Source organism: Protomyctophum parallelum (genome assembly GCF_964188405.1).
Source record: "Protomyctophum parallelum genome assembly, chromosome: 21".
Classification (NCBI taxonomy): domain Eukaryota; kingdom Metazoa; phylum Chordata; class Actinopteri; order Myctophiformes; family Myctophidae; genus Protomyctophum; species Protomyctophum parallelum.
Window position 1 is genome coordinate 36,069,896 of NC_139713.1, and position 27,528 is coordinate 36,097,423.

The 27,528-nt window shown below is 41.9% G+C and overlaps 1 protein-coding gene across 5 annotated transcripts in view; it reads right to left on the bottom strand.

The window, feature by feature from the left end:
- Positions 1-27,528, bottom strand: part of ptpn13 (protein tyrosine phosphatase non-receptor type 13) — a 77,292-nt gene that overhangs the window by 12,480 nt on the left and 37,284 nt on the right. For 2 of the 5 annotated variants that reach the window (XM_083794018.1, XM_083794016.1), the window contains exons 8-31: positions 24,476-24,568; positions 21,542-21,641; positions 18,068-18,293; positions 17,886-17,960; positions 17,051-17,225; positions 16,413-16,563; positions 16,021-16,159; positions 15,465-15,617; positions 14,134-14,316; positions 13,853-14,015; positions 12,742-13,204; positions 10,941-11,047; positions 10,022-10,081; positions 9,071-9,160; positions 8,778-8,885; positions 7,629-7,760; positions 6,565-7,094; positions 5,996-6,112; positions 3,922-4,015; positions 3,331-3,416; positions 3,036-3,195; positions 1,318-1,532; positions 990-1,088; positions 400-782 (exon numbers count right to left, since the gene is read on the bottom strand). In XM_083794018.1, coding sequence (XP_083650144.1) covers positions 400-782; positions 990-1,088; positions 1,318-1,532; positions 3,036-3,195; positions 3,331-3,416; positions 3,922-4,015; positions 5,996-6,112; positions 6,565-7,094; positions 7,629-7,760; positions 8,778-8,885; positions 9,071-9,160; positions 10,022-10,081; positions 10,941-11,047; positions 12,742-13,204; positions 13,853-14,015; positions 14,134-14,316; positions 15,465-15,617; positions 16,021-16,159; positions 16,413-16,563; positions 17,051-17,225; positions 17,886-17,960; positions 18,068-18,293; positions 21,542-21,641; positions 24,476-24,568 — 4,102 coding nt within the window. Of the gene's footprint in view, positions 1-399; positions 783-989; positions 1,089-1,317; positions 1,533-3,035; positions 3,196-3,330; positions 3,417-3,921; positions 4,016-5,980; positions 6,113-6,564; positions 7,095-7,628; positions 7,761-8,777; positions 8,886-9,070; positions 9,161-10,021; positions 10,082-10,940; positions 11,048-12,741; positions 13,205-13,852; positions 14,016-14,133; positions 14,317-15,464; positions 15,618-16,020; positions 16,160-16,412; positions 16,564-17,050; positions 17,226-17,885; positions 17,961-18,067; positions 18,294-21,541; positions 21,642-24,475; positions 24,569-27,528 lie in introns of all 5 variants that reach the window. The other 3 variants (XM_083794015.1, XM_083794014.1, XM_083794017.1) reach the window with 2 other exon arrangements.

The window sequence follows — 27,528 nt, forward strand, 5'->3', positions numbered from 1 at the left end:
CCTCTAAACCACCTGTGTTTAAAGCTGCAACCTGGAACATTATTTAAAGCTGCAACCTGGAACATTATTTAAGTTGGGGTCCGATGGCCCTGCTCGGATTCATTTAGCAAACGGTTTCATCATTTGATTCGATCAGCTCTGAATCTAACAAAAATGTCTTATTGATCCTTTTCACCCAATATCTGTATTCTCTGTACAAGCAAGCTCTTCTATTTTCACCAATTATGACATAGGGACACTTGGGTTCATGTTGTTAACTTTACAGCACACTGGCTGTAAAGTCTGGATCAGTTTATAAAATCAGTGGCTAAATTAATAAGTAACACTTTCCTCTCACTCCAAGTACCGCCAAGTTGCCATAACTCTTGCTATAATGCTTTTTAATTGATTAAACATTACCTCCTGGTGAGGTCAGATCTGGTCATAGATGCGTTAGGGGAGTAGAACATGGAGTGGATAGGCTCGTCCAGTTGAGCAGGACTGTCATAGCGGCCCAGGCCCAAGTTGTTACTGGGGGTCTGGTAGACACTGTGGTCCCAGGTCTGTCGACAGTGTTCCAGGGCGCTGGGACTAAAGGCCTCCTCCACCTCCTCATCGCCATCAGTGCTGTCACTGTAGCTGTTGCGGCGGCCAGGGGACTTCAGCATCAGCCTCTCCAGGGCCTCTTCCACGGGACCCAAGGCCCGTTTGCCTTCACTGGATGAAGGAGAGGCTGTCCTGCTCAAACTCAGGCTGGACTCCACCTGGGTGACTGGTTCCTTACGAGGGGAAGACATAGGTGTCTGTTGAGGAAAAGATTGATCTTGATTAAGACCACTGTTCAGTCTCCTTGAACAAGTGCATTATGTATACATCATCACACACACACACACACACACACACACACACACACACACACACACACACACACACACACACACACACACACACACACACACACACACACCCCCCTTGACAAACAGTCAAGCAATCAAAAAGTACATTCTCACCAGGGCCGAAGTATCCAACTCAGGCAGAACACCATGTTCTGGTCTACAGAGGAGCAGAGTTACCTCCTGTCCTGTTCCCCGCAAGGCTGAGATCACCTCCTACAGTACAGTATGCATACGTGTTAGAACTCATGCATGCAATTCTAACTTGCAAATCGTCATACATGTGAAATCATTTAAGCCCCATATACTTTGTGACACGATGGAAATAGCTGATCTACAAGTTCACAGCGTTAATGTTCGCCAAGTGGTTCGCCAAAGTGGTTAAATGTATCATTGTTTGTTGAACCCCCTCTGGGATTTCAACCCATGGAGATACCGGACTTACATGTTGTGAGAGGCCTTTGAGCGAGGTTCGATTGACACGGAGAATGACATCACCTACGTTGATGCGGCCGCTCTCTGCCGCTGGTTGGCCAGGGAACAGTTTTTTGACACGGACCATGCTGGAGCCAGTGGGCTCTTCGGGTATGTTTTCCTCTCGAGAAAAACTGAAGCCCAGCCCTGAAGAGTTCTTCAGCAAGCCAACCTCAAATACATTGTCTGGAGACAGAAGATTATTAATGTAGCTGTACTTTGGTGGATACCTCATAACAATGATTATACTGTCAGGTGTATTTGCAGAGGGCACAATTCAACATACTGGATCTCTGCTGTCGGGAGAGAAACTACGCAACTCCAAAATTTTCATTTTTCAGGAAATAAAAAACAATAATCAAGAAATGAAAGAAAACCTTATATTTTGAAAACAAAGCAATACTGCCTCTTCAAAATTGATGTTATGACATTATATGTTGTCAATTAATTCCACGAGAGGGGGAAGAGGTATTAGAGTTAGCTGCTTTAGCAGACAGTTTGAGGGTCAAATGGTGTTAAGAGGTTTTGTCCGAAGGGCTTTTTACTACTTTTCAATATTTCTTTAACCGACACACAGACGTAAAGGATGTTCAATAGCATTGATTTATGCAAAAAAAAAAACTAAAACCTAAAAAGAAATGTGGTTTCCTCCAGACAGCTTGCAGCAATTCAACATATATTTCTAAAAACTGAATACATTTGCACTTGAGCCTTGAACAAATTATTCTGCTGGAATTAAAAGGAACAAATTAAGCTGAAAATCTGGATTGGTGGCAGGACCAATCCTGCCTAAAGTTCACGAAAGGATTTTTCTTAATCACCACAGCCTCTAGTGTTACATGCATCAATAAGTACAGTGTTCACCAATAGCACAAAGAACCACATTTGTAGGGTTCCCCACTACTAAAACACGGCCAACATTATGAGTAAGGCTGCCCTATCAGCAGGGTCTGGACCACTGACTGAAAAAACCCTAGAGCTAACCCACCACCAAACCACACCAGCTCCAGAAGCAACGGCTACTGCAATGTTAATGATGTGAACATGCTACATTGCTACACCTGCAGCATGTCGACGCTGCAACTTGAAGCATCCCAGGAGAAGCACTGCAGAAGAAGCTCCAACCTTATTTTTAACTAGAGGCATGCCCAGGGAAATGCACAGGCTCACCGGGCTGCTGCCTGGGTCACGAGGCTCCGGGTAGCACACAGTGCCACACACACACACACCCTCCAGACAGCGGGCCTCCAGACTGTCGGCTTGTGTGCGTCGATGTAAGAAGGATTGTTGGAAATTACTGCAGTGGCCTTTCCTTCATTGATCGCGATTGTGGAATTATTGTATTTTATGATCAGATGTACTGGCGACATGTAATGTGGCCAACTTAATTTTGTGACTGGACAATATGATAAAGACTAACTTGGTCAAATTAAGCCCTGTCTGTGGTTCTGTGGTCATCAAAAAGCCTTAATCTGGCCCTGACTAGAGGGTACATATGATGCCATCATGACAGATAAACACTAAGGTGTTGTTGCTTTCAGTCTATTTTCAGGACAAAAGCCATGTGGAATATGGACTACATGGAATATGAACATGACATCCACGATTAGTCGATTACGGACGTCACCGGTTACAGTAAAATCACACTCGAGTTCTCCAAGTGCATTTTGTACTATATTGTTTCCTTACCATCTGTAATGAAGCTGTAATCCGGTTTGGGCTCCATACGCTTCTCTTTGTTCTTGGCCTGGCTCTCGTTGACAACACAGGGGGGCGTGCACTGAGGGGTGACCGGTGCATGGACGCTGTCAGCAGGAAGCTGCCCCTTCTCCAACTGCAAGTGAACGGTCTGAGTGGTGGGAAAAATATTATTATTGACATGACTAACTTAGTTGGAGTAAACTTGTAATTAAAACATGGGAAATATTGGTGTACAGTCTAGTACCTTTTTTATAAAAATGGCTGTTTAAATGTAATTTCTGACCTGTCCAGTATCTCGAAGTGCCTCCACCGCCTGTTTATGAGTTGCTCCCTCCAAACTCTTTCCATTGACGGCCAACACACGGTCACCTAGACACGGAGGATGATAATTATTGCATGTCATGTAGTTTTCATTACTGCAGCTACACAGTCAAATCCTTGGTGTTCTAATCTAACTCAAATGGACCCCTCACCCCTACGCAATTGCATAGTCTCTATCTCTCCTAAAATACACAACAAAACCAGATGTTTTGTGGGTGCCATTTCTTCTTACGCCTTGGTTGGCAATTATTGGATGATTTGAGGCATTGTGTTTTGCAAAAAATCCACTGGTTGGTGGATAGGCCAATGTGAAACGTGTGGCTGATGGAGACAACAAAGACACCATATGGGGTGGCAATGGCTCAGGGGTAGAGTAGCCGGTAGAGCAGCTGGATCCGGTTGGGAACCGCAAGGTTCCCAGTTCGATCCCGGACTCCTCCAGAGTTAGTGTCAAAGTGTCCAGGAAAAAGGTCGATATAAATGCACCATTTACCGTTGTCAGTGGTGTTGTCTGCTCATTTGATTAAGTTCTGAATCGTTTTTTTATTCTTACCCCGCTGTATTCTTCCATCCAGCTCAGCAGCTCCTTTCGGTATGATTGCCTTCACGTAGATGCCTCCATGTCTGACACTAGTGTTGACTCCCCCCTGGAAAGAACCACAGCGGTTTTAGGGGAACAAGCAATAATGCTTCATTATGTTAGATTTTTAATGGGGTGATGGGTGACTTTGTGATGTGTTATTTACAAATGATTCAATGAAACTATTGATGCCGTGCACTTCTCTACTTATATGGAATGCCAATTGTGCCCAAATTAAATAAATATGCAGTTATGATATTATAAATAATCATATGAATAAGTGCAGTAATGGACTAATATTATGGTTTTCATATAATAGTTGAATATCTATTTAATCTTTGCACAATAGCGTTCCATACACTTCTCATTGCATTGTGATGGTGTTAATAAGTGTCATTTTGTTAACCAAGCAAATGTAATGGTTACGTAATGATTTAACTAAGATGACCGGACTATATTTTCAAAACAGTTTTAAATATTTCTCACAACAGAACATATATGTTGTCTGTAGACACACTTTTATTCATTATAGAGGAATATTATCCCTCGTGGGTAATATTCCTCTATAACAGTGGTTTATAACCAGTGGTCCGGGGACCACCAGTGGTCCTTGAGGGGGTTCCAGGTGGTCCCCAGCTAAATGATGGAGAGTTGGTAACCAAATGGACCATTATAGATCTTTAACTCTTCATTATAGATCTTTTACTCAAGTTAATTTACAAGAAGTCTACACAATTAGAGAACGATGATGATCAACGTTTGCCTGTCTTCCTATAGTTCCTTTTCCTATCAATACAGCATGAACATGTGTACTCTTTTCTTTTATATATTTTTTTTGTCCCACGATTTTGTAACCCATTTTTCACCCCTGTGTCAATCATCCTGTGATGTGATCCTGGGCTCTACACACCCTCCGCCAACCTAGGGAGAGCAACGGACTTAACTCATGCTTCCGTCATGCTTGAGTGTCCAAGTCGCTCCTTTACACCTGACAGGGGGGAGTTTCCCTGGTTGGACGTAGCGTGTGGAAGGAACACATTATTCCAAACAAGTCCTTTCCCCTCCATCAGGCGTCCCGGCTGGCCAGGGGGAGGCAGACATGTGTACTCTTTAGTTTTGGGTTTGCAATGCTAAATCTCATCAAATGGTGGTCCGTGGCTCAAGTGCAGAATACATAATGGACCTTGATAAGAAAAGGGTTGAAAACCACTGCTCTATAATGAAAAAGCCAAGTCAACCAGTGAGATATTCAGAGAGAGAACTTGTACCAGTCACGGTCCAAATCACTCTAGTTATTAGTATGTAACCAAGTGACTTTGGTATCAGGTAACTGCACCGGTTGTACAACTTTACCATTTTATTTAATTGATTAATCTTAATGAATTACCCTATTGGGCTTTTATCCTATAACAGTCCATTTTAGTCAATAACATTCCAACGCACCTGTCCATTGTAGGTGTGCAGAAGGCCTTTTACTTATAGTCCATAACATTAAAATGATTCTTCATTCAATGAATGAAATTATGTTATGAAATTATGTTAAAAATGCCATGCTACAAGATGTAATGAAATAAAAATTCTTAACCACTTAAGCCCTAGAAAAAGGAAAAAAAATGAAATTCTTTGCCTAGAATGACTTAAGAAAAAAATTACTTTTTTACAACTTTTAAAAAACAGATCCGAAAATACAAGCTTATACATTGTCTCGTATAGCCAAACTCCAAGCTCACAATATGAGCTTGTAGGTCAGCTATTTCACAAATATTCAGCATGTAGATTTTCTAAAAAGTCTCAAATGTTTTTGTAAACCTTCGCCCTATACTATGGCATGCCCAAAATAGGGTGGCCAGGATAAAAGTGGTTAAGTAAGTGTGACATGCACATAAAGCCAAGCACAGCTTCAAGATTAGATAGTAGCAGCACACAGCTAAAAGGAAGCCACACAAAAAAGCAGCACACATACAATATGTATATACAGTATAGACACAAAATTAAGGGGGAAAGGGGAAAAAAACAAAGAGAGGATTAAAACCTTGCCGAACAGTACCGTGACACTTATGCCCAGGCTACTGTCCTTTTTGGACAGCTCAATGTCAAATAGTTCTCCTGGACGGAGGCTATTGACCACTGGGGCATTACCACTTAAACTTTCCATGATGCACTCCTGTAAACGGAGAACAGGGCCGTGAGTGTGGAGTTATCACCCGCCGTGACATGCGCACAGATAGAGACAGAAGATGGAGAGAGAGAGAAAAAGAGAAGGAGAGATAAGGAAATAAGAGGGGAGTGGTAAACGTATTAGATCATATATCCACATGACATGACATGACATGACATGCGGCATACGTAGCGTAATCTGCCTTTGCATTGACATAAATGCAACAACAAGCGAATGTTATTATAGATAGCAGGCAGTTAGTTACATCAAGCAAAAATCCTGTTTTGAGGATCTGCAGCTGTCTTGTACCATGAAAATACCAATTTCATAGAGTTACGGGCTACCTGGTCAGACAAGTAAAGCTCAGAAGTTTGGTGCAAATTTAAAGAATCCTCAGTGTTAATTTAACTCCAGTGAACTGATATAGGTTTCCACAGACATGCTACCCAGGGTCGCACCTTTTTGAGCTTCAGTTTCTCTTGACTACTAGAGTAAGTCTCCTCATCCATGTCTGAATCACCCCAGTCAGAGTGTTCTGAAACCTTCGGAACCTCTGGAACTTTAGCCTTCCTGGTTTTGGGTGGCAGAGCTGGCGGAGCAGCAGAGTCCAGACTAAGGCTAGGTTCTGGCTTATGTTGATGAACTACAGGCGCAGCAACGGCGGCCGCATCAGGAGAAGCTTCAACAGTGTTCCGGGGTATTCCGTTGGCAGAAACCTGGGTGGTGTTGGCAGCAGTACTGCTTCTCCTCGAGTCCTGGGAGCTTAGGCTGGCACGCAGGTGGAGCAGAGAGGAGGAGGAGAGGCTGGAGCGCTGGTGGAGCGGGGAGGACGACGAGGGGCTGGCGGCACTGTGTAGAGGAGGACTCGGGCTTCGGGTTCCAGCTTGCTCCTCAGATGAGGATTCAAAGTCTAGTTCGTGTCTCTGGCCAGAGGGAAGTGCAGTCACCGAAGACGTGGCCTGATAGGGAACAAAGGCTGCTGGAGATTCTGCCAAAAAGACAAAGAATAATGTTGATTTAGCCAAAATCAAATACGAATCAGATCCAAAATACTCTTTTAATACTGAACAGCAAAATGTAACGTCAGCAAGACCACCTAACCATGTCCGGAAGGGAGGCATAACCAATTACCAAATACCTTAACGTAGAAATGAAAACTAATCCTCACTACACTGAAAAGCCCAAATAAAATGTATTGCATCTAGGGGTGCACGACTATGAAATTATGACCGATATCCCATCTTTGATAATTTGCAGGGTCTGTATCTGCCGATACTGATTCTGACCGATTCCGATATTATACAGAGGACCACAAGGGAAACAAGCCTAAGGCCCTATAGGGGATTGGCCCAAAGTGTTCAATCAATCAATCCTCCTGACATTCACAGCCACATTGTGATTGCGTCCTCAATATCGGTGAAAATAATCTGCATTAATTTGAGACAATTGAGATCAATCAGATACAGATATATGGTATTTTTATGGCCGATTTCGATTAAATGTGCATCGTCTGCTACTATACCTTCGTAGAGCCTCTCTTTGGGCTGGGAGACCACCAGAGTGACGTCATCAGGGGAGTTCTGGAGGACCTCTATAGTGGCGGCGTGAGGGAGTCCTTCCAGGTGGACGTCGTTCACCGAGATCAGACGGTCGCCTGCACCCAGCATACAATGTTTTGAGAGGTCACCAACATGTCCGAATTCACTGACAAATGTATCCGTGGAAAAGACTTGGTCTTGTCCGTGGCAATTTATTTTATTTTCTGTTTTACACACCATTATTTTGATCATAACACCCACATACTGAATGTCAATCTCCGGGCTTTCTTCAGAATATGTATGGCAATTATTTACTATGACACTATCGCATTTTAGGAGTCCAACTAGTACTAGTGGTTCTCAAATGATTTGAGAACCACAAGAACCTGTTAACTCCGAGTGTTCAAAAGGAACCAAATTGAACTGTAAGGGTCCGTTCACCTCGCTTGATCTACCTTCCTGTATCTTTACTGTCTCCTGTCTAAAACGAACCACAATATACATAAATCTATTTAATAGATTACACGTATAAACTATCAATCAAACAAACATATTTCGTTGCTGTCGGGAGGAAACCGCCTAACAACATTTTTGAGGTTTTCGAACCAATGGAAAGTAGCAAACGTTTGGACAACTCCATTGAAGCCTCCAACTGTCTCCTGAAGCTGTTAACTCTACCACCTCTCCAACACCAACTTTGATGAGGCAGTATTGCTTCGTTTTCAAAATATAAAGATTTCTTAATTTCCTGAAAAGGTTATATTTTTTCATTTCCTCAAAAATGTACATTTTATTCACGACAGCAGAGAAATAATCTATCTCCTTTGTAGCCATTTGTGTGTACTTGAAAATGCCAAACTATAACCCATTCTGAACGGGCACCCATTTTGGTGTCAGCATCATGTTATGCTTTAGCTATTTAAAAATAGCAGATCTACAAGCTCATATCGCGCCACCGAGTGGCGCGATACGAGCTTGTAGGTCTGCTATTTTTGAAAAATCGAAGAGAGACTGACATTTTTAGAATCTGATCTCAGGTCAGAATGGGTTCGTCAGACCAGTGTGTGTCCGGCGGAAACCTCGTATGAATCTGATCTCAGGTCAGAATGGGATAATACTGAACTGTGGCCTACCAGGTTTGAGACAGCCGTTGACATCAGCGGGGCCGCCGGGAGTGATAGAACTGATGATGGTGCCTAGGTCAATACGACCAGAATTCTCACCCCTTACAATTTGGAACCCTGCAGGCACAAAAAAAATGCACGTGTAAGAATAAACGGACTTTCAGACACATTGACATGGGGTAGGATATGGAACAAAAGCCTCAGAACTCTGTTTAGTGTGCGTGCCAAATCTGACCCTGAGCTGCAGATAGTAGTGAAATGGAGTCATTATTTTAAGGCACATCATGGAACTAGCCGCTTACCCAGACCATATTTGACATCTTTTTTCAACTTTACAGTTGTGATTTCTCTCTGTGGGGATGGCAAGGCATTCAATTTCTTCTTTAGCGAGTCTGTGTGAATCAAAAGACAGAGAGCATCAGGGACGGCCGTAGCTTAGTGGGTAGAGAGGATGTTTGCCAATCAGAAGGTCACTGGTCCCCCCCTCGGTCTGCCCAGTATACAGTACAAGGGAACAGCCCTCCCAGAAAGTAAACTAAATTATAACCAGAGAAGGCTCCCCCAAAACGGAATTAGGAATAAGGTTAGGTTTGGCATAGTTTTACTGAGGTCACATTTAGGAATAAGGTTAGGTTTAGGCATCATTTTACTGAGGTTACGTGTAGGAATGCCTGGTGGCGACTGTTCTGAGGTTGCCGGAATCGAGCGTGTTTTGGGGCGAGCGTTCATGTATTCAACTAAATTCCATCTTTAGTTTCAGAGCAGTGAAAGACACAGCATTACACAGAATGTGAAATGTGTTCCACAGGCCCTGAGAGCTTTAGTAGATCTATATATCACTGCAAGTCAGCCCAGACCAGCATCAGGCTAAATGCAACAGAGGCCTGCAGTGTTGTTGATGTACTTTAGCGCTGCTGGCTAATGGCCCTGAACAGAAGAGCTAAGCCTGGATAAAAGAAAAGGTCATGAGTTCTGTGCCAAGAATAATGGTATTAAACGGAGAGACTGGACAGAATTATAGTCCACAGGCAGGCGGAGACTCTACACTGGGTTATATAATGAAGATTTAGTCTTTGATCTGGGGGAGAGCAAGACAGACATTCTTTGTATGTTGTATTTGTAGTAGTTCGCTATAGTTAGAGAATCGAGATGCTATATGGCCAATATGCTGTTCAGTAGACTGAACAATGTTAAGTGAGTTAAGTGTATGACATTAAACAAAAAAAGTGGCGACATGTCGTGTTAATGCCTACCATTTACAGTTAGGGAGGCAGGGGTTGAAGGGAGGCCAGAGGAACTGTGCATACTAACCCCTGGGTAGAGAACAAAAGAGAACGGTTTAAACATTTAAGACATAGTTTATACTTTGACATATAAATGGATATCTGCTATATTCACTGTGAGACACATTTGCAAGACATTATGTTGTGGTGCAGCTGACCCTTAGCTCTGGAACAATTACTGTACACCGAGTGTACGGATGTGTTGACTCCAGTGTGCAAATGCAATTCATAACATGTATCGTTCTTCTTGGGATTCAAACCCAGGTCTCTCGTGCATTATCATCACACATTACCATACAGACTTCACAGTTGTGTGAAGTGAGGGGCGCCTAGTAATGTTTGTTTAACTTCTGTAAACAAACATTAAAAGTCCATATACTTGTCCTCCATATGATGAAAAGCCAGATGTTGGAGGGGCTATAGCTCCCCTCAAAAAAAATAACATTATACCGTATATTCACTAATATAGACACTTTAAGTGTTTAAGACCTGAGACCAGATTCTACAAAATATCTTCTAAATGATGAGTTTTCGGAAGAAAAACAAATGTCAGTGGTTCTCAAACAATTTCATGTCAAGGACACATCTGAAAATATGTTGTTCCAGTGACACCCCCCCCCCCCCTCCCAGAAGCAAAGATTTGAGTTAAAAACGTAAGATTTGCACCACGTTTTCAAAAAAATTCAAAAATCGAAATCTATTAGCTTGTAGATCTTATATTTTCCGACAGCTAAAGTTTAAAATTATGGTTAAAAGTGGTTAAAAGCTAAAAGGCAACACAGATGCGTTCCCGCCCTTAATGGATAATTGTAAGCAGTCAGAGTAACCCATTATGGGTCCAATAAAAAAGGGAAGATGTTGCAGTGTACAGTCAGGTCAACAACCTTACCTACTACGTAAGCTTGGCCAGTATCCTCTATTGACGAAGAATCAGACTCCTTCTGGCATCTCCTATTGCTCCACGCTGGACTGCTATGAGCCACACTGCCAAATGCTCTGAGAAGGAATAGTGAGGTTAGCTTCAAAATAGTAATTTTGACCTCCCACAGCAAAAATAAAAGCCAAGTAAGATGTTTTTGTTGTTATCATGCCATCTCTCCCACAGTAGGGCATAGGGGAAACACAGAGCAGCCCAAAACATGAGCCGTCTGAAAAAGATCTACGACTGAATGCAATTGAAATGCACTACAAAATGCCAGATGCATACTGTACTCAATTCCTTTCTAACTACTTACATTAATTGATGCACACAATGTTATCAGCCGACTTTGGAATTGAATGCCACTAGTGATGTAGTAATGCACTGGAGGTAGAGTTAGGCAGAACTGCTAACAATCTCACATAGTACTCCTGTTCAACGGTGAGCACGTTTTGGAAACGTCAGGTTTCATGTTGCACTGGTGCTGCTATCTCGTTAAGCCCAGCTGGGTGCGGTGAATAATAACCTAATCAACGTCACCACGTAACACTCCTTATAACTATGTAAACACTAACGTTAATGTTCACTGCATACATTACACATAAGCTACAAGCAAGTTAGATGATGACCACCCAATGTTACAGTCAAATGTGCAGGCTATTTCGTCCAAAATGCTTAGTATTGTAGCCGTCGTCGCGCGGCGTTCCTATTATGTGTCCAAAATAACAGATCAGCTGTCGACACCATGAGCGCTGCATTGGTGGTTTGTACAGTATGTCTATTCTTTTGGACACAGTCCGTGACGCACATTACGCGTCGCATGCTATGTATCTGGGGTTGAGAGGCAATGATCCATGTAAATTTACAGTAGCCTACTATATTAATATTATAGCCAAGTTGGCAGTTGTCATTGTGAGACTGTTGCACAACGGTGAATGTTGAAAAAGTTGCATCACTTAAAGGGAGCTGCTACTTCAGACTCAGATGTTAACTCAATACTCACCCATGGAATCCATTAGAATGGTGAAAATGGAGATTAACAGCCAACGTGAGTTACATAAATCCTTTATTCTGGTGACTATAAGTCTCTCTCACACTCACTCGGTATAACAATTGAAACACAGCGCAGGACGCCACTCTCTCTCTCTTTCATTCAGGCTTTTTCGGGCCTAACATTATGGCAATTGTTAGGGTAGGGCCGCACTTTAATTTTCAGGCCTGATGAGAACTCTAGGATGGAATATGAAAAATTGGACAGCTCTGTCTTGATCACATGACCATAGAGATACTGTGTACCAATTTGTGTGATGGATAGAATGGACAGAATCTGTACAAAACAATGTTTTGCAAATATCTGCCTCTGCCACTGATATGGTTTCAAATAGAAATTACGTTGCTATATTGCCACATTATATTTACTTCAATTGCTAATTCACTGAGTGTGTGTGTGTGTGAGAGAGTGAGTGAGTGAGTGAGTGAGTGAGTGAGTGAGTGAGTGAGTGAGTGAGTGAGTGAGTGAGTGAGTGAGTGAGTGAGTGAGTGAGTGAGTGAGTGAGTGAGTGAGTGAGTGAGTGTGTGTGTGTGTGTGTGTGTGTGTGTGTGTGTGGAAAAAACGTACACATATTACATGTCCTTTCAGTTCCATTTGTACACACACACACTTCTGAGTAAATTTACACTGGAATTTTACCGTGTGTGTGATATTTAACCTTTTTACAGTTTTAATTGTTAATTGTAAATACTTCATGCAGTTATTTAGATAAACACTCACTTGTCCTGTTGAGGTGAGACAGAGATGGAGCCTGTGTCAGAACTGGCTCGATGATGATGAGGATGGTGGTGTTTAGAGGCCAGCAGATTGAGCTGGTCCTGTTTGATTCCAGAGTGCGACTGGCTACTATATGAACCCCCCGCTGAGGCTGGCGACGCAACTCGATGCTCCGGAGACTCCGGCACCTGGCCCAGGTTGTGGTGGGACCGGCTCTTCAACCGTGGGTTCGTCAGAACTCCGGCGCCCGGAGTGAAGCCTGGGAAGACCAGGTCATCCTGGACTAGGAGCCGGCCAGAGGTTGCCTTGTTGAGGGCCACCTCAGAGTAGGATATCCTCTTCAGCTGGTCTGGGTTGGAGCGCGAAGAGGAGCTAGGGCTCAGGCTGATGGAGCTCACGGTCCGTCCCATCGCATCCGAACTCAGGGTTTCATGGGAATACTGCAGGTTGCTCAGGGGGCAGTTCTCTGCCAACCAGAAAAGGACAGGGAAAGAAATGTTTTTAACCTAGGAATGAATGGTTACAAAAATTGATTATATAATCTTTCCGGTTCTTGATTATGAACCTGGCTGGGCTGTTGAAGCCGTAAAATGCTCTATAAACACACAGCTGTAACCGCATGACATCAACATTACTGTGCCAAACAAAAGTTCAGATTTTGTCATGAATTTTGTTATGAATTTTGATTTTCAAAGTGATAAAGTGATCAGGATGTCACACTGCATATAAATGTAGTGTGAAGGTCTGAAGAAGAGCCTAGACAGCTCGAAACGTTACCACAGTAAACTTTTACACTTGGGAGCATCAATCAGAGTGTGGTCTCTTTTTATTCTTACATTGTTAGGCGAGAAACATGCCATGCAGATGCTCAATATTGAGTTATTCACAGCTAGTTTAAGCTTTTTTTAAGATAATGCTTCAGTTATTACAGTACTAATATGTTTAGGTAAGCCATGTTAATTAGTTAAAACTGATCAGTGCAATGCATAATAAATTGAGTGGTTTTCTTTTCTTTTTTTCCAATTCACTAAAATTTTAACCTTTTTGTAACTTCTTCACTGGCGAGTCAAACTAATTTAGACGATGGTCCTGCTTGTGGATGAAGGAATCATACCAAGGTCCTGCAGCTCCTGGTTGTTCTGGCGAGCCTTCATCTGCAAGTGGAACTTATGCTGATCGGAGCAAAGTTGCAACAAATACTGACAGGTCTTATTGCTATCTGTCTGGAAAAGGTGTTTGATTCCATCCGACGTGTTCTGGAGGCAAATCTTCTTTTTCTTTGGAAAGACAAGGGCAGGATTTTAATATGTTCTTTTTCTTACAGATTGAAGTGCTATATAAATGTAGGGATATGGTGCAATGTGACAGTTTATAATATTCAACACAAACACATACTGTAAACGAGATCTTCTTGGTCTCCCTCCACGGGAACCTTAGCACTGGACTTCGGTTTCCATTCAGGACCTCAAAGATGAGCACCCCTTTGGAGTAGACCCCCAGCATGATGCCCGTCTGGGACCTCTTCTCAGGAAGCACGCGGTGAAAGTGGACCCCGTATTCAGTCAGCCTCTGGCTCACCTTCAGGAGGAACAACATGGACTAGAATTAAGCCATTCTGACCCGAGATCAGATTCTAAAAATGTCTTCTACATCCCGACAGTTTTCATTCTGACCTGAGATCAGATTCTAAAAATGTCTTCTACATCCTGACAGTTTTCATTCTGACCTGAGATCAGATTCTAAAAATGTCTTCTATGTCAGTCGCTCTTCGATTTTTCAAAACCCACAAGACCTACAAGCTCGTAGCGCGCCACTCGGTGGCGCGCTACGAGCTTGTAGATCTGCTATTTTTCAATAGCTAAATTATAACATGATGCTAACACCAAAAGGGGTTCACGCCCAAAATGGGTTAACCCATTCTGACCGTGCACCCATTTTGGTGTTGGCATCATGTTATGCTTTAGCTATTGAAAAATAGCAGATCTACAAGCTCATATCGCGCCACCGAGTGGCGCGATACGAGCTTGTAGGTCTGCTATTTTTGAAAAATCGAAGACACTTTTAGAATCTGATCTCAGGTCAGAATGGATTAATAATGAAACTGTCAGGATGTAATAGACATTTCTAGAATCTGATCTCAGGTCAGAATGGGTTAATATATGAAGTCATACAGCAGCGTTCCGTCATGAAGACGATCTGCAAGGTCACAATGCGTGCCACGCAACGTCATGAGTTTGTACATCTGCCATAGAGCACCGAAGTCTGATCAATATCGGCAGAGGGCGCCAAGTCCATGGGGTTCATGTACTTTTTATTTGCATTGTAATCCTCATAGGGGGACTTTAGATCAACTGTGATTGAAAAAATAAGCAAATCAGCCCAGCAGTTTCACTCATATGGATATTAAGAAACAACCGACTGAGAACACGCTAATGTTACTGCTGCTGAATTAGTTATATTTCCGGTAGAAACAGACCGTATCAAATATGAGGGACTGACTGTCATAAACGATACAGAGACACCTCGACTTTTTGGCGCTCTATTTCAGGCATGGGACATTAAGGTACAACATGCCTGTCATAATAATGTAGTCCTAAATAGTACATTTAGTATTCAAAATAAAATATTTTAATTAAGCAGTCATGCCTTCATTAAATCCTCAACAATTCTGCGTATTCCATTATGCTGTAGTAATTGTGTTAATTTGCTTATTTGGGCGTACAGACCTTAAGGAATTCAAGCTCTGCCTCGGTTTCAGAGGCACCATAATAGTTGCTGTGAAGTTTAGGCAGCTCCTCCTTCATGGAGGTCTGGTCTAGCTTGTCCAGGACAGAAACTGGCAGGTAGTGTTCTAGTCTGAAATACGTCTTCCCATGGAGCTGAAAGAAGCGTCAAAATTACATTTAGAGAACAAAGCTCAACAAACATAATCATATATCATTCCATGTCTTGTTCTTTTGCGACGTCTTTGCTTCCAACTATATCCGAAATTCTAACAAACATGTTTCCCTTTTTGTACAAGTGAGAGGCATCACTTGGTAGCAGATATCAGTGATATCAGAGGCTATGTATAATTGTAGATATCCTGCTAGGTGTCATCTACTTGCAAGAGACTATGTTTTAGTTTTGACCTTGTGCATTTTTACATTAATTTGACTTCGTTTCTTTCTCTATTCTTATGACTACTTCTGAAACTGCAATAGTTTTGCACCTGTAAACTTATGATGTGACAATAAAGTTGATGTTGACCAACACGAGGAATTATTGTACAAAAACCATTACCTCAGCTTGATAGTCACTGAACTCAGCCTGCAGTGCCAGAGATGCCAGGAGCATGGCATTCTCTGTGTCACAGCGCATCTTCTCCTCCAAGATATCCTTCCGCAGCTGAAGGTAGTACTGGTGTTTTGTCATGGTGTGCCTGGTTTCAGCGGTGCAGAAGAGACATTTCAACGTTTTTATTCAAGGCACCACAATATTAAAGAAACCCGAAATTTTGTCCCTGTGGGCCAAACAGCTTGTACCTAGCTGTAGATCTTTTGATGTTTTTTTTGTTTTTTTTAACCAATGAAAAGTATTAACAAGACATTGTCATGAAATAATAACTACATTGGATACATTGGACGATTGTGGAATTTGTCACATGACATTTGAACTAATTTTAATGTTCTTACTGGATGAGGTTGACATCGTCCAGAAAGAATTTGATCCGCAAGAACAGATTAAAAAGTACATCAGCTTTCTTCTTCCTGGGATCATCCTTCCACCCCTCAGGTGCCACTTTGGAAAGTTTGATGTCGGGGTCAACGAAGAAAAACTCGTTATCTATGGAGGCAGGGAGATGAGGAGACCAGAGGGGGGTAGGTCACAAACCTGACATTTTACTAGACGATTGTCATTCAAATAATTTAATAATAACTTTGTGTTTTTTGCAATGAACATTAGTACGCTGTTTTTTTTTTCTTTTAGGCTTTGTAAACAAAAATAAATAAAATATATAATGGCCAAAACAGGCCATATTTAATCATTTTGTTTTAAATAGCTCACAAGGTCACATCTATGAGCTTGTAGATCTGCTATTCCCACAATTTCACACACACCTTGTTAAAACAACCATTTCTCTTGTGAGGACAATTTCACTTGTCCAAAATGTCCATTTCTCAAATTCTACAACACTTGTGGTGGGTATACACACACACACACACACACACACACACACACACACACACACACACACACACACACACACACACACACACACACACACACACACACACACACACACACACACACACACACAAACTTATTATACCTTTAAGATACGCTAGGCCAAACAGATGGTGCTCAACCAGGCCAACATGAGCCACCACCATGTCCAGAACGTCTTTACAAATGGCCTTCACGTCACAGCTCAGCTCAAGCTTCTGACCACTTAGCAGCACCACGCCCACCTTCCTCGGAACATCCTCCACCTTACCACGCTTGTTCTGAGGAGAGAGGGAAACAGAATAATAGGAGTGGGCTGCAAGACAGTGATTCTCAACCCCTTTAGCCCATTTAGACCTGGGAACGATTCTACAAATGTCTTCTAAATCTTGACAGTTTTCTGAAAACCTCGTGTTTCTATGTCAGTCGTTCTTAAACATTTTCATGTCAAGGACCCCCAAGATTATATGTAATTGGCTGCCAACCCCCCATCTGAAAATATGTTGTTCCAGGGACCTCCCAGAAGCAGAATTTGAGTTAAAAACGTTTGCTCTGAAAGACTATAATACTCAAAGATTTGCACCACATTTTCACGATTTCTCAAAAATAGCAGACCTACAAGCTCGTACCGTGGCACTCGGTGCCGCGCTATGAGCTTGTAGATCTGCTATTTTTCAATAGCTAAAGTATAACAATGCTTAAAACACCAAAAGGGATTCCTGCCCAAAATGGGTTAATTTCAAGAACCCCCAGTTCTTTGATATAATCCTATACTATTATAGGAAAGTGGTTCCCAAACAGACCCTCATTTGATACAATTTTAACTCTGGGACCCATAACGTCGTGTTAATTTTGTACACCGTTTGAGTTACAAACCCATTACAAGTGTCCATTTGGTTCGTAACTATGATAAATAATCATAATTAAATTCACATTCTCACCATTATTGATGAAGGAACAGCTAAGTTGACACACGGCTCACTGGTCATCTTCACAAACTCGGGGCCATAGAAGTTCTGCAATAAAAAAATAAAAAAATAGACAGCAAAATTACTCTCTCAAGTAATTTGATATTTATTAATCATACACCAAGATAGAAACCCATCATTTTGGCTTTTATTACCTTGGGTTTGCGGTGGGCATGTGGCAACATAGAGGTACTTAGAGGGTCCCGGAGGTCCAGCATGGAGGAGCGTACTAGTGGCGATAGGGGGTCGTCTGTACCGTAGAGGTTGGCCCTAGACAACCTGTTGGCTAGGTGGACCTGGAGACGCTGAACCTCCTCTTCTTGCCTCTGGAGGAGCAACTCAGCGCTGACCACACCGTCATCTGAAGCACCCTCATACTGTCTGTTAAGAGTAGAAGCATGGACATCAGAAATATACATGACTAGTTATATATTCAGAACTCCCGTTACATTCAGTCTGATTCATAGTTAAAGGACAACTTTAGTTTTAGGTTGTTATTAGAGAAAGTAAAAGATGAGTCTTATTTTATTTTTCATTTACTGCTTTCTTTCGTTTTAGGGATTTGACCTCTTTTTGACGGGGGGGCGGGGGCATTCGAGCATGGGGCTAAATATGTATTTTTTTACAACATTTTATGGTGATTTATTTTTGTATTATTTACTATAGTCCTAATAAACCCCAGGAAATTACATCTGGCCACAGCAGATCACAGGATCTACTGAATGTGAAGGTAGCCTACTGGGGGAAGGCTTATACTGTGTGTGTATATAGGCTCAATATGTCAGTTTGACACATTCAATAGATGATCTTTTGTGGTCAGATGCAATTTCTTGGGGTTTATTAGGACTATAGTAAATAATAATAATCGCCATAATATTTTGTAAAAAAATACATATTTAGCCCCATGCTCGAATGCCCCCGCCCCCCTGTCAAAAACTGCTCAAATCCCCAAAGCAAAAGAAAGCAGCAAATGAAAGAAAATTAACACTCACCTTTTAGTTTCTCTAATAACAACCTAAAACATGAACCTTGGTTGAAAAAAACCCATGTTATCTACAGTACAAGCTCACAACGTATGTCATCGTGGCGAATGTTGAACTTTAAAATCTGTTTTCAGCCTGTGACAAAATAGTATAACAAACTGTAAAATAAACATTGCAATCATGTCTCTGCATGAAGTAAGCCTTCACCAGACAGATATATTAGAAAATGCTTTTTTAACACTGCTAGCTCAAAGCAACCCACTCTGATGTGGTTGAGTCTAGAGTTTGCGAGCGCACTCTGATTTCCAACTTGAGAATCTTGGTATCGTGAGCATAACCCATCACTGGATGTTCCTGATGTTGAGTGTGTCAGCAATATTTCACTGACAATGTGAAAGTTTGACTAATGACACATATCTACATGGCAAACAAATATGATGTCCCTCTTCCACATTATTTTGAGACTGTCCCTTTTCATTTGGCCCATTTTTCTTTACTCCTTTAGTGTCAACAGTACTGAATCGAGCCTTTTGTCAAATTTCCGAACACATCACTTACACTGCTGATCAACATTCAAGTTTATCAGGCTTACATTCTACTAGTGTACAACTCCTCCTCAGGTTATTGTATGTTCTTTTAAATGACTTTCTGGTCTGGTGTGAGGTGCTCTGCAGATTGAACTGCTCAGGGTTCAGCTGCATCTTTCCTAGTTTGTCATTGGTGTGTGGTGCATGTGAGGATCTGGTGGTGCCTATTGGCCTGCCAATACTGGACTTGTCCAGATTTGCATGTTTTTTTTCACATCTTGTATTCTGGTAATGCTCAGCTAATAATAATAATGGATTGCATTTTTATAGCGCTTTTCTATGCACTACATGCCTACTCAAAGCGCTTTACAACGGCCCATTCATTCATACATTGGGAGGTGAAGCAGCGAACAGTCAATGCCAGCGTCCTCACTTCCCACATTCACACACCAATGGTGGCAACCACTGGAGGCAATGTGGGGTTCTTGCCCAAGGACACTTCGACATGTAGACAGGAGGAGCCGGGATTCGAACCGCCGACCAACCTGCTCTACCTTCTGAACCACAGCCACCCCGAACCTCAGGTGTACAGTATTTGGCATTCACGTGGTCACCTGTCCTGGGGACTTATTTAATTGGACAGTCCGCTCCATTTGAGAGACATGAGCCCAGCTCCGATGCAGCTGTAGTGTATGCCTGACAATTGCCAAGAGATGCATTCTGAGGCTATGGAAATCAGAGACAGTCTCTAAATGCGACTCGTGGTTGAGAGAGCTGGTGGGTGGAAAGACTGAGGTTTGAACTGTCTGGTGGCACTGGCAGCCCAGTTGCACTACTTGAGGGGTTGATGTTGCAAATGAGCAGTGGGGTAATGTCAATTCAACTGTTTCTATTCCCTTTAAATGTTTTTTTTTTCTTACAATACAATACTTAAATTAAGAAAAAGAAGGGAAAAAAAAGGAAAAAGGAAACATGATTTCTTTGCTTTTAACACCAGAGGTAAAATCAGCATAAGGTTGCTATTTAAACAGTCGCAGGGGGTGGGAACAGGCAAGCATAGCAACATGAGGCACTTCTGCTCTGTTATGCCAGAGATTAGAGAGATAGATAGTTGAATGTGGGTTTGGAATTAAGAGTGACCTCATTGGGGAAGCATGGGGATGACCCTGCCAAGCCACACCAGCTGTGTGGCCCAAAGAACCGGACGGGACAGCTTGATCTGGGGCCTGTTTGGCTCTGTAGTATTAAGAACCAGACAGGGATAAAAAAAGCAAAAGATAAAAAGATAAAATAAAATGCACAATACCGTGCATGGAGGAAAGTGGGGAAATACAGGCCCACCAACCCCAAAGTAAATTATAAAACCACCTGCAGTATGCAACTGGCGCATTAATGCAAGCACAAGTGAGCACCTGTTATCCATGTTGGAATGGGGCTTGAAGTACTGAAATGTACCAAAAGGGGGCAAAAAAGAGCTACATAGCCAAGTCATACAGACATTACAGGACTTACAGACACAACATTTAACATACAGTCGGTACATAGCCAACAGTAACAAGTTAACCACTTGAGCCCTACATACTTTGACGTACGAGGAATAGTGAAAATAGTCGATCTACACGTTCACAAGTCACATTGCAAGCAACACGTTGTGAACTTGTAGATTTAGGCCTTTTTAAAATTGCTTTGACAATTTTGGACAAATTCGGCCTATAATGACATTAGGCAGGGCCAGGTTGAAAGTGCTTGATTCATGGACATGGTTGGTTTAATAATTAGAGATAGAGAAATGTACAGCCCCCCCTCTCTCTCTAAACAGGCAATAGTGATAGTGTTGTGCCGTGGGAATGAGCTCATCCTGTGCTACCTGGACCGGTTGAACATTAACAGCCGAGTAACCTGAATGAAGACGTTTGCAAGGTTAGGCCATGCGACGTTGGGCATGCAGGCATCTGCAACATGCATGACAGGACAGGAATGTAAATGATGAAACTCACTGACAACTCGGGGGACACGGCCTGCCACAGACTGTGGCGCACGTGCGTGAGTGTGTTGGTGCGTGTGTGCATGCGTGCACGTTGAGAGAGAGAGAGGGTGTGTGTTTATATGTGTGTTTTACCTGTGCCTGTGTGTTTTGTGACTCGTCAACGACAGGATGTCATGATCTGACGACAAGGCCACTTGTGAGCTGTACCGCCTGAAGTCCTCTGGCTTCTTAGCTGTGAGAGAAGGGACAGTCTGGTTAGTTCTACAGCCATGCACGTACGCACGCACACGCACACGCACACGCCACATGTGCAGTGGGCACAAAATGATCATATCTGAATGTGAGCAGCGCACACAGTTAAGATGTGGACAAGTAACTGTATTCAACACAAAGGCATGAGAAATGGGATCGTGCGAGTGTAACAGTGACTAATGTGTAGGCATTATCTCAAGAGATAAGCGCTCGGTTAGTGTCAGACACGATGCAAACAGCTTCACGCTCCACAACCCATCACATCATATGCTAATGTCATGTGTGAAACAAAACACAAGGTCAGAATGGCTGCCTCAGAGGATGTAAAAAGCATTGAAATTTCTTAAGAAAACATGATTCATTTTTTACTGGAAGTGTAGTTTTCCTGGCAACTATGCAGTTTTAAGGTGTTCAGCCACATCAAAAGAAATGTGTCAGTGGCCTTAAAAATACAATGTTTATAAAATGTGCTGCTTTAAAATCTAGGACCTCTTTACAATGACAGGAGGAAAATAGTACAGATATTGCCATACTACTATAAAAAAAAAAAAAAGTTACCCAAATAGTTTTGGGACTAGTAAGAGGCTAAATCTCATCAAAATGGTGGTCCATGGCACAAATGCTGAAAAAATAGACCTTAATATGAAAAAGGTTGAAAACCACAGAGTTGACTATAATCACTCTCCATTACCTCTGTTCATTCATTGCCTAGCAAGAACATTTCAACATAATTGTCAGCCCAGCATTGGGAGAATTGTGAAACTAATGGCAAACACTTGAGAGTTCTGTACCGACAACTACATGGATTCCTCTAACTATCAAATCAGAATATGGCACAATTCCCTCAATATACAAGAAATCTACACACCCAAGCTGATTAAATCAAATCTTCATCAGGAGATATACAAGTTGTATATGTCCTGAAACTCTATTCCCCTTTGTGATATTTCTGCTTGTCTTGCACCTGGGCCACAGATGTGCATGCACTACCATCCTCGTGAATTGAATCTTGACCACATACTCTACCATAAAGATTGGACATAATTACATTATATTCATAAAAACATAGTTACATAGTGCTGCTTTAACCACTTTAAACCATATTTCATACTTTCACAAATTTTCTAAAATAGTGAATATAGTCGATCTACAAGCTCACAATGTGTCACTTTGTGAGCTTGTAGGTCGACTATTTAAAAAAGTGAGAAAACGCAAATTTTGCCAGAAACATACTGTATCAAATAATGAGTGACTGTTAAACGATACAGAGCCACCTCCCCAACAATATCATTTTATTTTTGGACCAGAATTCTTATATGAGACGATTCTAAGATGACCCAATGTGATTCTAATAGAGAAATTACTTCCGCGACCCAGGGCATGAGTGAGTGACGTATAGGATTTCGGTTTCACCGTAAGCCGCTTGGGAACCATTGCTGTATAAAATAAATCAATAACATTAAGTACAGTTAATCCTTTATGTTACAGTATAAAATAAAAATTAAATCTCACGACTGAAATATGAGACAGCGTGAAAGGAGCCGCCCCCCACAGTAGCACCGTTTCCTAAACAATTAACACAATATGTAAAATGATGTTTTTTAGTATTGTCCCTGCTGTCAACCAGGACGAACGAAATCACAGGCTTTGCTTTTTATATTTTTTGAATACCCGACCGAGACTATTACAGATTTTATGGAAGATGCCTCGGAAACATATTGCCAGTTTGACCGAGCACATCGTCCTGATGGGTGGCGGTGGCTCAGGGGTAGAGTGGCTGGATGGTAACTGCAAGGTTGCCAGTTTGAACCCGGGCTCCCCCAGAGTTAGTGTCGAAGTGTCCTTGAGCAAGACACTGAACCCCTAATTGCTCCTGATGTACTGGTTGGTGCCTTGCATGTTTTTCCCCGCCATCGGTACTATGAATGTGTGTGTGAATGGGTGAATGTAATGCACAATCTATGTAAAGTGCCTTGGATAAAGGCACTATATAAATGCATCATTTACCATTTATCAAATGCTCTAAAATAATAACCGAAAAGAGATCATCTACAAGCTCTCAATGTGCAATGCGTTGAGAGAATGTTTTGGCTGATGCCCCAAAGAAAGAAGACATGATGATGATGGCTTCAATGGAAAAGACTGAAATCAGCCGTGGCGACTGAGAACTTTAATCCAAGTACAGCAGTGTTATGTGACCAGCTTTAGCTAAGTCTAGCCAAGTTGTGAAACATAAATCACGGAAACCAGATCAAGCTAGATTATGCATAGACACAATTATTATCCAAAGAAAAGCAATAATAGCTAGTATTCCAATGAAGTGGTACAACATTATCTTACTGTCACCTTGACCTGATTAAACCATGTTAAAATATGTCAAATTAGTCTTTTTTTTGTAAGAATTGCGCTGTACTCTATCTGCGAGATGTGATTTCAGTGTTGTATGGATGCAAGTCGGAGATGGGGAAAGAAAACTTCTGAAGCAAGGCTCTAGTGACTAGAGAATTGCTTCAGAAGTCCATCTGCATTCTGCACTAATTACAAATGTTTTAAACCATAAGGTTAACCATTCATCCATCACATTTATGTCCAACCCAGGGTGCGAACTAGAATGCCAAATTTTCAAATGTTGATCCACAACAGAAAGTCCCTTTGGGTAGATGACAAATTGCAATTTTGACATTCATGCAATACCTCTTGTAAACAGGATGTACATTTCTCAACAGAAGAGAAGGTAGACCAACTACGACAACCAGCAGTCATGATATATGCCTCATGAAGCCAAATCCTAATCTGAACACTATAGGTATGTACCTTGTCTGTAGTCTGGGTCAGAAGACGTTACTGATGGACTCTCACTGGAGGAGCTGTAGTCACTGTGATATCTCTGGTGGCCGTGGATAGGATCTGAGAAAAGACAACCACACGGGAGTGCATGAGGAAAACAAAACTATTTGTGGAAAGTTCTATTTGATCGTAGAACATCTTCATTCATATAGGACCGCTCTGACTTACAGATTCACCTGACAGCTCCATGCATTGAGGAGGCATTAAAGTGTTCATCTAACCACTTTCAAAATGGCATCGATATTTCGGTCATTTCACTCTAGGTGAAAACTTTCAAAATGGTTCACATTTTTGCCTTGATAAGGAACTTTGCCATTTTTCAACATGGTGTGATTTCTGTTGACATGGTCTGTGTCTCAGACAATAATTTTGATCAATAACTTGAGATCAAGATTATGTATCATAACTATCACCATTCATTTGAATACACTTAGCCGTATGATAGACTTATCACATGCCGAAAACATTCAGATTATTTTTTATAAATTCAAAACAAATGCAATGATTTGTTTCAGTATTTTCATGAAGAAATCAAAGAGAAATCAAGGAAAATCCATAAATTAGAAAGCAAATGTTTAAGAAATCGGCTTGAAAATAGCCGATCTACAAGCTCACAACACGGCGCGAAGGAACGCGTTATGAGCTTGTAGATCTGCTATTTTCACTAGTTTGGGTCCCGGGTTAATAATAATATAATACTTTCTCTTTTGGGCCACAGTCTAAAAAGTTTGGGAACCAAAAGTACCACTTCCAAGCCAGTACTTCCACATTGCTGTGAATCCACACAATCCACGTTGAAATTCAGGCCCTGAAGCCAGTAGTTTAGGAAGTAGACTAAAGACTTGGACTGCAAACGTCAATAATCGAACAAACAAATTTTCCACCAAAATGGTGAATAATAAAAATGGAATCGATTGTGCAGCCCGAGAGGCTATTTGCAGAAGGCGTGCTCGTACGTCGTACCATTGTCAAAGTGTCCCTGAGTAAGACACGTAAACTGTTCCGTGGGACACATTTCACACATTTGCAAAAGTACGGTGACAAATCCCCCTCCCCCACACACAAACAGACAATAACAACAACCAAAGTGGTCTGAATTATTATCTATAATTTAATTACTTTATACATTGAAAAGGTTGAAAATGGGTGAATCGTTCCTTTAAGTGTAAAGATTACAATGGGACGCTAACACTTTCAGGACCGTACCTTTACCCAGTTAATCAAGCCTTGTTCTCCCTTGTACAAAGAACTTGAAAGTCCGGCTCCCGAGTATCAATCGCACCTACATAGCTCGGATAAATGGCATTCCCTAGTCATTGCTCAGAGACTTGGCTCCATAGATGCTCTTTTGTACAACTGGTTTCACCCCATTATATTCTGTGTCTGTAAACATCTTCAGTAAGCTGCTTTATGTGTGTCATCACAGTAGCAATGGGGAGGACTGGTCTTGTCCCGTCACCTGAAAGAACTGAGACGTCGTTGTTCGTCAGTAAGTCCCCAAAACTTCCTTGGATGAACAGTGTCACATGTATTACAAGTTATATGGAGTGGCAATAGTGGCCATTTTCTGATTCCATCATTGCCTTAACTGATACAGTATGTTCTTTGACATTAGTATCAGCAGTTGTATAGCCGATGTGTCTAGTATAAACCTTTTTTTTGTTTGATTATTTTTGGTGCATGAACTTCCAGACTAGGCAGTTCAGTTCATACAGTACTGTACTTGTATTTACCTTTTAATGTACCTGTTCGTTGTATAATAAAATAAACATAATTCAATGTTCTGATCTAGCTAAAAGGCATTTGTGTTTATTTTTATATTTCTTTGCTTACAAAAATGCATTACATTTTCTGCTTTGACGAAATGTCGGCTAAAACATGGTTCATCAGGACTCTCCAAAATCGGGATTGGACGCAAAATCTGGCATCGGTCGGTCTCTAATAAGAAGAGTCGTGCTTTCTGTGTGACTTTACAGTTCCTTAACTTCACACACAAAATTAACGTACAGTGCCAACACAGTAAGTCCAGAGATACACAGGCATTTGTTCAGACTCACATGCTCAGATTTCTGCATGCACACACACATGCATAAGCACACACGCTGCGGCTTGACCCTTTGAAGGAGTTGAGAACTGGGTCACTTAAAATGTATAAGATTAAATCAATTGCCTGTTATTAAAGGACCAATTCACCACTTTTCAACTTATCTTCATATAATTGGTCCTCATTTGTTCCTCACATGTTCATGACAAAATACCACATTTGTTTCTACTCAGCCAGTGTCTCATAGGAGGACTGTGGGCAGTTCAGAAATCCATCCACCAGTGACATCATCATTAGGCTTTTTTTTATTTTTAAAACAAGATTATTTTTCTATCTATAAATGCACCAAGTATCTGTGTGTGTGTTGTGTATGTAAGTACGTAATCCATGTAACTCGAGAACTGTTCGTCCCACCGACTCCAAATTCGACACAGACATGATTCTACACCACCACAAGGAGTGCAGTGCCCGGTGTTGAGTTGGTCGGACCCACGGTTGTCCAGAACCGCCACAAAAGGCCTCTGCCCGGGATCTGGAGAGGGCCCCTGCCCAAGCTCCATATATGGAGCTGGCCTGTTCCGACATCACAACACTCCATATTTGGGCATGCCTGACAAAGAATTCCATATGTACGTGTGTAATCCACGTAATTCAAGAACCGTTCGCCCCACCAAATTCAAATACGACACACGCGTTCCAAACCCCCGCAGGGAGTGCAGTGCCTGGTGTCGGTCGAAACCACGGTTGTCCAGAACCGCCACAAAAGATCTCTGCCCGGGCTCTGGCATCACAACACTCCATATTTGGAATAAAGGGACACAGAGAGACAGATATCTCCATATATGGGCATAAAAGGGACACTACGGCCGGCCACCGTCCGGTCTAAAACATTTTTTAAACGCCTGACGTTTCTATTAGCTTGGATTCCCCATCAATGATGTCACTGGTGGACCGGTTTCTGAACTGCCTACAGCGC